Source organism: Xenia sp. Carnegie-2017, unplaced genomic scaffold (genome assembly GCF_021976095.1).
Source record: "Xenia sp. Carnegie-2017 unplaced genomic scaffold, XeniaSp_v1 HiC_scaffold_1, whole genome shotgun sequence".
NCBI classification, from domain to species: Eukaryota; Metazoa; Cnidaria; class Anthozoa; order Malacalcyonacea; family Xeniidae; genus Xenia; species Xenia sp. Carnegie-2017.
In genome coordinates, this window is record NW_025813402.1 from 3,489,506 (window position 1) to 3,501,367 (window position 11,862).

An 11,862-nucleotide genomic window follows, 5' to 3' on the forward strand; every position below is an offset into this window, starting at 1 on the left:
TTTCTCTACACTTTAAATACATAACACAAGTGTTGCAATGCATCGCTCTGGTTGTCTGATAAAAATTTCTAATATTATGGGCGTGTATGTGACAAGACGTAGCAGTCTGGAAGCAATGGTCTAAATTTAAATGATTGCATGTTGTTAAACACGCCCTATGTCTGCTACTGAAAATGCAAGATAAATAAGTCATTTGAGTGCTGTGTTACCAACTCAAAATAATGGTTGACTTACCCGTAGGTTTTCCCTTCCATTATACTGCCTCAGCAGAACATCATGCAGTTATAGAAATTCAGCACAGCGATCTTGAAGCAGAGACATAACTGTTATAATTATTTAATATCTCGTCGCTCCACGAGTTGATACTTCGTTATTTAACTGCATTGATGTCGGTAAGATGCCAGTAACGACTGTTATTATTTCCAGATAACTGATAAAGACCAACGACGAAAGTATTTAAAGTTATGTAGAACTAATAACTGGCATCTATGTAGTTTCATTTCATTCGAAACCACTTGGACGGAAGTTAGAATCTCAGAATTTTAAGATGTTATCACTGCACACTATCGCATCCTTGCATCAGTTCACATAACGTCTTTGCCATGAACGTACATTTTTTTGCTCTTGTTAATTTCACCAGTCTTGTTTAAATGAGATTCACTATTCTTCGTCTCGAGTGGAGAAACTTATTAAGACTTTCGTATGCACATTTTTCGAATTTGCTTTGCACAAGTTCAGCAAATTAGCTTGAGAAAACATTTATATCATCTCATACTCATAAAATGCTTTATAGCAAAATCTGCTTTATAGCAATTAGCTTGAGAAAACATTTATATTCTCTCATAGTCATTAAATGCTTTATAGCAAAATCTGTCCTAAAAATCTGTCAATATCCAAATACTTGTGGCAGTGATGCCATGATTGTTCATGTTAGATACCTCAGTCTCTCAGCGTTTCATATAGACTAGTGCTGAGAAAAAAATGCTGTTAATATAGCTAAGTAAGTTGTTTGTGTCGTATAAGCAATCAAAAAATTCTAAAAGTCGACTTTCCTAATTATGAAATATTTAATAAAGAGTTAAGTTCCAGAAATTCGGCCAAATATAACGCGAAACTGATTTCTTAAAAGCACATTTCTCGAATTTTTTCTACACAAGTTCAGCAAAATAGCCTGAGAACACATTTATATTCTCTCATAGTCATTAAATGCTTTATAGCAAAATCTGTTTTAAAAATCTGCTAATACCCAAATACTTGTGGTAGTAATGCCATGATTGTTCATGTTGGATATCTCAGTCTCTCAGCGTTTCATATAGACTAGTGCTGAGAAAAAAATGCCCTTAATATAGCATAATAAGTTGTTTGTATCGTATAAGCAACCATAAAATTCTAAAATTTAACTTTCCTAATTACAAGATATTGAAGACTGAATGACTGTAGAATTCCTCTCAAGATACTGATTTCTCCATTGAGCCATATCTTCACTATAGTATATCAGTGTTGCAATTTTGTTTCTCTTTCAAACGCTTTTTCAGTGTTGATTCTTCAAAATGAGTTTATTCCAGATCGAGTATTATTCCAGATCGACATTAACTCCAGATCGAGTTTTACGACAAACAAACGACATCTGACCAACGAATTTTTGACACATTTTTTTTGAGCTTCATTGCACCACATGCAGTAACACAAGTCATTTCTCAAGACCATTTTACAAAAGAATTAGAAGAAATATCGAAGATTCTTAAAGTCTTCGTACATGCTACGAAGTGTTGATTTCGAAGTTGACAAGCAATGGAAGCCAAGCCTCATAAAGAGTGGTTAACGAAGGGGTAAATTAATTAAATAATTTACGGTACCTAGCATAAGATAATGGATAGGAGAGATTAATGTTTACCACAAGGATCGATTGAAGAGAAAGGATTGCTATTTGGTAAGCAAAGTTAGATTAGTTGGGATGAGAAACGAATAGACCGGATTGGTAGACAAGGTTAGGTTGTTTGGTAAAGGAGGATGGACAAGGCAACAGGTATAGGTAGGCAGGAAAGGAAGGGATAAGGTAGGATTGGTAGACAAGGTTAGGTTGGTTGGTAAGGGAGGATGGAAAAGGCAACAGGAATAGGTAGGTGGAAAAAGAAAGGGACAAGGGAGGTGGGTGAGGAAGGATGGTAGTAAATAGATAGGGAGGAAAGGTGGGTTAAATAAAGAGGAAAAAGGAAGATGGAAAGGTTGGTTGGAATAGAAAAGAATAAGGAAGGAGGTAGGAAGGGAGGATGGAAAAGGCAACGGGAATAGGTAGGTAGTAAAGGAAGGGATAAGGTAAGATTGGTAGACAAGGTTAGGTTGGTTGGTAAGGAAGGATAGGTATTGGTTTGGAAGGAATAATATCCACAGGTAAGGAAGGAATTGATTAGGTAGGATTTGATGACATGATAGGATTGGTAAATAGGTTAAGATTGATTGCACATGACTAAGATGGGAAAGCTGCAATGGGAATCAACAGATAATGGAGGTACATAACTAAGAAAGACTGATTGGTATTTGGTAAGGAACAACTTGTTGGCTAGGAGATGTTTATGACGAAGTTTGAGTGCTTAAGTAGGACTGATCGAAATCATTTGGTCAAGAGAAGAAAAGCAAGAAAGCCATTTATGAAAACTATTCATAACGTAAGCACGACCAACAAAATATGGTAGGAAGCTAGTTATAACCGTACTAGATAAAGCCCAGCAGAGTATACCTAACAAACACAGCATTTGATTGCAATCCTGCATCAATTGCCACTTCGTGCTAAATGCCACTTCGTGCTAAATGCCACTTCGTGTTAATTGCCACTTCGTGTTAATTGCCACTTCGTGTTAATTGCCACTTCGTGTTAATTGCCACTTCGTGTTAATTGCCACTTCGTGTTAATTGCCACTTCGTGTTGGTCAGTCTTTTCCTTTTTATAGTTATTTTAATTACAAATATTTGATGTACAAAGATAGGCAAGAATGTATATATAAAAGAAATACGTAAAATAAGATGGTTGCAAGCCTTTGTCATGAAGCTAAGGACTGAAAATTGAGCGCAAACCTCTTAATACTCGCGCCATAATAATATGAAAAAAATCATTCCATAGTATAAAAGCAGATTTCAAAAAATTATTGCATGCTGTAATAAAAACGCTTTTTTGTAAATTAAGCGTTTAAGTTTTCTTTAAAATTCAACCAGATTATGTGCATACGAAAATCGCATAAGCATTAACCACGCGTTTGTTACTTTTGCCCCTGTGAAATTAAGAATTAAATTGAGTGCTATATAGCGCATGGTAGTACTCCAAGGAATAATTTATGAAGTATTTCTCAACAATGGAAAGCAATCCGAAAGCCATTAACGATAAGTTGGATTTTTTTTCACTTCAAAATGGATTGATGGACCATTTGAACCTAACATAGAAAATATTTGCGTACAGGTCTAACTTTCAATTTACCGTACCTTTCTTTGTCAATTTTTTAGACCACGCTCATTGTAGGTTGACTTCATAAATCAAGGGCAACTTCAAGTTGAAATATGGAAAGCAGTAGATTTCGGTTTAAATAAAATGTGTTTTGTCACCAATATCTTTTGATGTATTCTAAGAAAAGAATAAATCATTAACTCAATAAGACTTTTAAACATTTAAAACTTGTCGAGTAATTGATCGTATGAAGTCATGGTTAAAAATATTTGATTTATAAATGTACTTTAAAACATTACAAGTAATTCCCAAGTGGCTTCAGTTAGTAACGATTGTTGTTTACGCCAACTTTTTACGGAATGATAATGCATGCGAAAATTACTAAATTGAATAAACTCACTTCTGTGATTAACGCAGTTAAAGATGAACAATGTCTTTTATAAAGTTATTAGTTTTAATTTCTCGTCGTTAATTGTCACTAATTTATCAAGTTATTTAAAATGGTGGTAATATAAAGCCTATGTATGTAGCTCTTGTCTTCAACAATTAAAGTCAATGACTCGATGTCATATGGACATATGGTACAGACTCACCAAATTTCTTGTTTCATGCTGAAAAAATAGCCACTTTAAACACAAATGCATAATAGCTTTTAAAAATACTTTACCTCTATGAATTGTAATATCTTGATAAAGCTTTCTTTTGGATTTTTTTGTATCCAGCTTTCGTTCGACACTAACGACCGCGTTTGTGATTTGTGACTGACTTTGTGTACTGCTTTCACCTAATTGTAACTGCCTAAAAACGCACAAACGCACAGAAATCATTAGATATATAATTATAAATGACAACTTTGGGCATATTATCGACTAAGTGAACAAACTGACCACCAAACTAGAACATTTAATACATTTTGAGAGACGATTCTCAAGCTGCGCTTGACGATAACATAAACTGAAAATAAAATAAGCAAGCCTAAACAATTTACCTTTGACTGAACAGTTTCTTTGCAGTAGACTTACATCGCTCTGTTTTACTTAATTTTAGCACAAAGTTTAGAAGAAGAGTTTCAAAACTTTGCAATTCATAATTTCACGATTCTCGCTCCCGTTAACAGCACGAAGAGCAAGAACTACACGTGTAAACCGCACCCGTTTGATTTATACGTACAGCCCCTGTAATTATTTGAAGGGGCGATTTTCATTAATGATATTGAATATGATAGCATGTGATTGGCCAGTTTACCCATTCTTATCTTTGCATGTAGTTATGCTTTTTTCGCTAATAAAACCAGGCTTGACAACGATATTGGAACAATAAAATTATTTCTACAGAGTGCACATGTATTGAAATCAAACTATTCACTATTGTAATCCAACCAATGCCCATCAACACGCTAAGGCTATAAGTTGTGATTTACGTGCATTTATTACAGATCTTTGTTACAGGCACACAAGCTCTTCTGCTCTTGGGAATTTAACATAACTTCTACCTGCAAAATCTGCATAATTATGCAATTGTAGACTTTTTTCTAGACTACAATTGTAGAATATTTTTCCAAAAGTATTCCAAAATGATCTTCTTATTATTACTTCATGCGAGAATTCATGTTATTGGATATATTATGCTGATAAAGTTGACTGTTACATGATTTCTTTAGGTCCCATTTTTTATACACTCAGACTCTGTATGTGGCGTATGGGACACTCACTCTAAAAATAAAATCACTGATTAATCTACGTCGTTTATAAGTTACATGAAGTATCCATGAAATTCCAATATGGCCAATTATTCGTACGACTTCTGTTTTGTAAATCAAGTTGTATTACCTGGCGATGTAGTTGGCAAAAAAAATGAAAACTCGAATAACATTGGGATTATAAAGATTGGCCCAGGACTGAGAGTTGATCAAGACCACATTATTGCCTATAAATGTGGTGTACTAAGAGAAAAAGATCAAGCTATGTATTGGATTGATTCTGATCAGAAAAGGGTACTCATAAATTTTTCTGAAGAGTTAATTATAAAACAGATATAGTTGCAAACAGAAATCTGAATCGTCACTGCTGTTGATATGAAACACTACTATCTGCCAAAATAGATGAGTTAGATTGTTTACTTTTGTTGGGACTGGCAGGAAAACTTGTTGAGTGCTTTCAGACAAACCAGCAAAAATACTTAACCTCTCTTGCGTTACATCTGCCTGCCAGTGAAATGTAAGCAATCTAACTCATCTATAGAATAACCAAATCAACAGATTTGCCATAATTTCGGGTATCCTTCTATTGAGCTGGAGAGTCGGCAAGTCTGATAATTGCTAGTGAAAATATGCCTGACAGACAGATAAGCTATTGTAATTTAACATGATAACAATTGACATTGTTATATAGGTGCTTGTGTATGTTAGACATGATTGCTTTATTTGTAGTCATATGACTTAAAATAAATGCTATCTTTCCCCAAAGGGAAACAGGCAAAAAATTTTTTCCAGCTCATTTTAATATCATAACAATTAAAACATCTATGGAACTGAAAACTAATAAAAACATTTATCGAGCATATAAAACTACAAAATTCAACTACTTGCAAAAAGAGTCTTCAGAAAACATTACGAAGTCGACCAATCACAAAGTATGCCATGGTTAGCCATATAGCATACTTTAAATGCAAAATATGATTTATATCAATGATAATAAAATTAGATGCTTAAGGTTTTCAGGTTTGTAAAGTTTGATGCTTTTTGTCGAAGATAGCTGCTGACTATTTGCTCTTGACAGTATTGTGTATCCAGTTTAAAAGTCCTGCCATATAAATTTCAAAATAATTCATCATTATTCACTTTTTTGGATTCTATTGTCTTCTTGGTCATTATACACATAAAAATTAATGTAGCAAGACTTGATTCACATATAATCTGTGGTTCTAAAATTTATTATTTTATAACTTAAATTTTTTTAGTATGTGCCAGTAAAAGATGAGAAAGTAGTTGGCATTATAACTAATAAAGGTGGAGAGAGTTATCAAGTAGATATTGGTAGTAGTATGCCTGCATCTTTGCCATTTCTTGCATTTGAAGGTGCAACTAAGAAAAATAAACCTCAACTAAAGGTATTGGGTTCAATTTTTTTGCTTTAGTGATTGTAGAATTATGATCATTGAACCATGAACAATATGAGTGATGACATCACAGTAGTGTGGAGATGAGTACAGCATATGTTGTTTTCAAATGTTCTCAATGTAAAAATACCCATCTAAAGGCCAGCTCACACAATCCGATTTGTCGGATCCTAAAAAACGGATCGTGGGAACACAGCTTCCGATAGTCGGATCCGTCAATCTAGATAATCGGATGGAAATAGAACTTGCTTTATTTTCATCCGACAAGATCAAAGAAAGCTACTAGTTCAATTACATAAATTTGAAAAAAGACTTGGAAACAAGAACAAAAATACGAAAAATATATCGATAATGTACTGGATAGCACAAATGGCTGCTCACACGACTTTAAATATTTAAACGAATATAAACATCAACAAAATTATCCCACCGTCTGAACAAGCAACCAATAGTCGGAACCGAAACAATCGGATCGTGTGAACGGACCTTAACATATAGGATTTCATACCGTCAATAATTCAAAACTGCAGTTTCTGTGTCTGTTTTAGAATTGATTTTTTTTCTCGTCTCAAACCAATCATATTCACTGCAACAGTGCAACTCTTGTGCTTCACCATTTAATTCCATCTACTTACGCAATTTTTATTATGTCTCTATATTTTCCGTTCGTTCTCTTGGCGCTGCTCTGTTCTTCACATTCACCAATTTCACTTTGCTTTCATTAAAAAAGCGTTTCAAAGAAAACGAAGTGAATGACGCCTTAACTCTTTCAATATACGAAGCAGCTAAGCAGTCACAACTGCTTCATCTTCTTTACCGCTTTCTTTTCGTCCTGTGTTTATCATCTTGTAACAATTTGACTTCTTGTTCTCTTGTTCAGATCAGATTAATCAATGATCTGTTGAATTTTGAAATGCATTATATTCATATAATTATTTTATATAAAAACAAATTTACAATTTCAGATCTTCAAAGTTACTGAATAATTCATTTTCTTGAATAGATTGGAGATGTTGTGTATTGTCGTTTATCAATAGCTAACAAAGACATGGAAGCTGAATTGGTTTGTACAGACCTAAATGGTAAAGCAAATGGAATGGGACCTTTGAAAGATGGATTTCTTTTTACACATTCTTTGGGTTTAGCAAGAAAGTATGAATTATGTATTTTGTTCACCTTCACCACCGCATTCTTAGCCAATTCACAATTTATTTTTTTAAGTATACATGCAAAGAAGTGTTTGCAATGAAAGTGAATTATTCATTACCATGGTTTTAAATATATAATTTTGTTAATGTGGTCGAACTTTTTTTTAGAATTAACAAAATTTATTAAACAGGAAGTTTGATTTTATATTCATATACATGACTGAGAGTATGCTATACTAAGTATCTGTTTTTTTAGAATGCTCAGTCCTGAGGGTCCCATATTGAAGGTACTTCAAAAAGTTATTCCGTTTGAGTTTGCAGTCGGCATCAACGGCAAGACTTGGTTGAAATGTCATTCGTTAGACCATACAATCTTTATTGTCAATGTGATTGAGCAATCAGAATTTATGACACTATCGCAGATTCACCAAAATGTCGAAAGACTTGCCCAAGAAATAATGAATGAATAAAGGATGTAAAAAGTTAAAACTATTTTAGGGTGATCGTACATGTTAATTAACTCAAGTGCGGTTGATTTAATAAACTCCTCTCTCTTGTTTTGACAAAGTTTCTTTTATGATGTAAGTGTAGCGCTGACTTCTGAGGGGAAGTTCTTAAAAAAGATTGAGAACACCAACATGCAAGAACAAAGAAACTTTTAAAATTTCTATAGAAATAGTTGCCATGGAAAGTATAACTTTTTTTCTAAATAAGTGTAAATAATAATTTAAAATTGAAAAGACTAAATTTTCATACCTAAGCATTTTTTAAAGGTCTTCATGTTATTGTTTTCAATATATTTAGCAACTTCAACTTACATATCTTTGTTTATAAACTATGGCGACCCCGTTTAAAGCTCTGTTATGTTTATTAAGCTCTAAATTAAACAATCAAGAAGTGAAGCAAATGGTGTTGTTGAGTAGTGTTCCTGAAAGTGTGCGTTCTGACATCAATGATGGATTGAGTCTGTTTGAAAATCTCATTCAAAGAGATATAATCAATAAGAATAATTTAAAAAATCTCAAGGCGATTTTCGACCAAGTCCATCCAAAACGACGTGACTTAATTAACGAAATAGTTTATTTTGAAGAGAATGGTACATTGAACAAAGAAGATTCATTGAAAGCGATAAGATTCTGCGCTCAACAACTGCAGACAATAGAGTCCAACCAACCTAAAACTGAAAATGTTTCAACTACAAATGGTTGTATCATCCAATCTCCTTGTTGTACATGTCAAATTGTTTCCTGCTCAGCTTGTAATATACCAGCGATATACGTCATTCTAACAATTGTAATTTTCATTTCTGTTTTATTTGTTATTTTACTATGGTACGCTGATGTTCCGAAGGCTAGTCACTCTATTAAGTCAAATGATGCTGCAAAGAAAGCTGGACCTTTTATCATAACATTGATGATTGTAACATACATTGCTGCTTTGTGTATATTGTATTTGAAAAGGCGATCGAATTTGAGCAATAATTCAGGCGCAGAGCCTTCAAGTCGTGATAATTTGGATCACGAAGAGCGTGTCGTTGGCTCACGCAGGTCAAGTTCTACTACCCCAGTAATAAGCAGTACTTTAATTAACAATGTGTCTTACAGTAATAATGTTGATTATGACTCTGATATTGATAATAATTTGTAAAATGAACCAAACAATTGATGTTACCGGTGGCCCATTTACACCGTGTATACTGGATTATTCTCGCAGTAGCAGGTTAAATTTTCTTAATAGTAAAAGGCAGTGACTAAATATATCAACTTAATAAGCTTTTACCCCTTTAAAGATGACGTGATGAGCGAATCCGGATTGCGTTGCATCCGGAATGCATTGATTATATGCATTGATCTATAGTAAGTTATGCTATTTTATCAAAAGTCATGTAATATATTCGATGTAATCTTTTTTCTAACACAATATTAGTCGCACCAACTCTCACAGAAATTCGTTTAATTTTTTAACTACTGCGAAAAGAGTGAAGAAGTAAAGAAATTATGAATTCTCAAACTCAATTAAAATGTACGAGGAACCAGGCGTATTCAGATAAATCGAAAAGCTTCTATGCTTTTATTTCCTAGGCTTAAACTTGAAACAATGTCGACTCACTGATCCAGTGCGTCTAGTCAATCTGACACGTTTGACACTGGAGTTTCACCAGACTGATCTGAATTTATATAGCTCAGTGACTATCAGCTCGAACGGCTCTCCGGATGTGATTAGGAAGAATCTGACAAAGAGAGTGAGAACCGTGTAAAATAAAAGTTTGAAATTATACATTTCTTGATAGTATGGATAAGTATGTTGTTCGCGAACCTAGAAATTCAAATGACATAAAGGCAGCAAAACCTGGCTCATTGAAATTGAAACAGAGCACGATAAAAGCACTTCCGGTAAGCAAATTTCAACATATTTTGGTTAAATTTTATCAAATTTTTCGTCTTACGAAATGTATCACATAAAATGCGCAATTGAAAACGTGATGACCATCTTGTTTCGCAATGACCCCATAAACGCTTACTTGAACAGCGACAAATATACAAGACTTTTTTAAGGTTGTTGTTGACCTCAGAAGTGTGGCAACTCAATTTATTTTTGTTTGAAAAACTAATGAAGTTTGCATGAATGTACTGAAATGAGCCAATTGTTGTCGAGATTCACGAGTTGTGTATTATAAATTTATGTTGTGATGTTAAAAATTCAGAGAGTTGTTGTCCTGGAAGATATTTTAAAACTACGGTTTTCACTGGAGAAATACAACAATGATGCAGATGAAATAGAAATATTAGATGTATTGAAAAAGTTGGAAGATATGTATCCTTGCACACAAGTCTTGAAACAGACCATGATTGGAAAGACCGTAAAAAAATTTAGAACATCAAAACATCTAAGTGTCAGAAATTTGTCAAGAAATATTGTAAAGAAATGGAAAAGGCTTGTTATTGATGAGAATAAGAAAAAAGAAAGCATTGATGTGCGTTGTGATGCAAAAACAGAGTTAGTGAGATGTAAAGCAAGGAGGATGATCTGTGACAGTTTGAATTTAACAGTAAGTAAAATATTAATTTTGAAATCATAAACAGACTCTTATCGAATGAAAGGCAAACAGGGCAAAATAACAGAAAGAAAATTATTTCATCGAGAATTGTCTTGACTGTCATCACAATGCAGTTGTCCCAGGCAATGAACACATGTGTATTTCTTGAGTATGAATGGATGAAGTATTTCAACATGAAAATTATTAACAATACAATTACAAACTTGTAACAATACTCTTTGCAGTGTTCAAATCATTTACTTTACATTTTATTTTGCCAAATGTTTAAATTGAGTTTTTTTGCAAAGCTTCTCCACTTTTTCATCTTGGTCCTTTGTATCTATGGCCTAGAAACTCTCTTTGTGTTCTTGCTCAGCCTGGGAAAAAAATTGCACTGTTAAAATTTATTTTATTCCTAATAAATGATAAAGTCATTTTTTTCACAGTTGCCTCATTGTGGTACGCAGGATCTTGAGAAGAAATTATTTGAATCTTGTGAAAGAAGGATAAACAACAAGTACAAACGACGTGTTCGCTCTATAATTTTCCTTTTTAAAGACGAAACGATACAGGAAAAATTTAAGCGGGAAAAAATTAATTCCCAAGAAATCCTTAGTCGATGTTTGTAAAAAAAGGCAGATAGTGATGTTAGATCATAAAGAGGAGAAGCTATATTTATGATGAACATTTCACACGACATGCTGTGAATGTTCCTGTTGTACAGACCTTATTAGCTAGCCATGAAAGCCAAACATTTGGATGGAAAATATTGGTAATTTTCCAGCACAGTTAAATAACTTTTGACTTAAATATATTGTAGCTTAGAATTATAGATTATATGAAGAAGATCGAAATGTAAAATTTTCTTATGTAATTCATACACTCTCTTATAGCATGTAAATATGTTATTTGTAATTTTCCTCTTCACCAAAGTACTAATGTCTAAAGTTCATCAATTTTAATGATTTTAAATGTATTATTTAAAGCAGTTTTGCTGTTGTGATACTTGTTTAACCTGTCTCAGTATGATTGACATTAGTGTATGTTATTTCACGGGGTAGCGGTTGGCGCCATTGGCGCAAAGCCACCTGTCCTTGAAAAGTTAAAATTGATTATTCAACGCA

At 33.4% G+C, this 11,862-nt stretch overlaps 3 protein-coding genes across 3 annotated transcripts; all 3 read left to right on the plus strand.

Annotated features, from left to right (window-relative positions):
* Positions 1 to 5,195: 5,195 nt before the first annotated feature.
* LOC124459343 (exosome complex component RRP40-like) lies at positions 5,196 to 8,264 on the plus strand. Its single transcript, XM_047008890.1, has 4 exons — positions 5,196 to 5,429; positions 6,395 to 6,544; positions 7,557 to 7,705; positions 7,958 to 8,264. Exons 1-4 carry the CDS (start codon positions 5,217 to 5,219, stop codon positions 8,169 to 8,171), a joined length of 726 nt encoding a protein of 241 aa, XP_046864846.1. The 5' UTR covers positions 5,196 to 5,216; the 3' UTR covers positions 8,172 to 8,264.
* Positions 8,265 to 8,378: 114 nt separating this feature from the next.
* On the plus strand, positions 8,379 to 9,648 carry LOC124458193. Its single transcript, XM_047008509.1, has one exon. It carries the CDS (start codon positions 8,539 to 8,541, stop codon positions 9,346 to 9,348), a length of 810 nt encoding a protein of 269 aa, XP_046864465.1. The 5' UTR covers positions 8,379 to 8,538; the 3' UTR covers positions 9,349 to 9,648.
* Positions 9,649 to 9,724: 76 nt separating this feature from the next.
* LOC124459499 (transcription elongation factor A N-terminal and central domain-containing protein 2-like) lies at positions 9,725 to 11,726 on the plus strand. Its single transcript, XM_047008986.1, has 3 exons — positions 9,725 to 10,094; positions 10,406 to 10,750; positions 11,185 to 11,726. Exons 1-3 carry the CDS (start codon positions 9,993 to 9,995, stop codon positions 11,365 to 11,367), a joined length of 630 nt encoding a protein of 209 aa, XP_046864942.1. The 5' UTR covers positions 9,725 to 9,992; the 3' UTR covers positions 11,368 to 11,726.
* Positions 11,727 to 11,862: the final 136 nt, after the last annotated feature.

Excerpts from the sequence above, each read along its gene's own strand:
- LOC124459343 (XM_047008890.1), top strand. The coding sequence starts at position 5,217 with ATGGCCAATTATTCGTACGACTTCTGTTTTGTAAATCAAGTTGTATTA. Across the intron at positions 6,545-7,556 it reads AAAATAAACCTCAACTAAAG|ATTGGAGATGTTGTGTATTG; the intron begins GTATTGGGTTCA and ends TTTCTTGAATAG. Across the intron at positions 7,706-7,957 it reads TCTTTGGGTTTAGCAAGAAA|AATGCTCAGTCCTGAGGGTC; the intron begins GTATGAATTATG and ends CTGTTTTTTTAG.
- LOC124458193 (XM_047008509.1), top strand. The coding sequence starts at position 8,539 with ATGGCGACCCCGTTTAAAGCTCTGTTATGTTTATTAAGCTCTAAATTA.
- LOC124459499 (XM_047008986.1), top strand. The coding sequence starts at position 9,993 with ATGGATAAGTATGTTGTTCGCGAACCTAGAAATTCAAATGACATAAAG. Across the intron at positions 10,095-10,405 it reads GCACGATAAAAGCACTTCCG|AGAGTTGTTGTCCTGGAAGA; the intron begins GTAAGCAAATTT and ends TTAAAAATTCAG. Across the intron at positions 10,751-11,184 it reads GTGACAGTTTGAATTTAACA|TTGCCTCATTGTGGTACGCA; the intron begins GTAAGTAAAATA and ends TTTTTTTCACAG.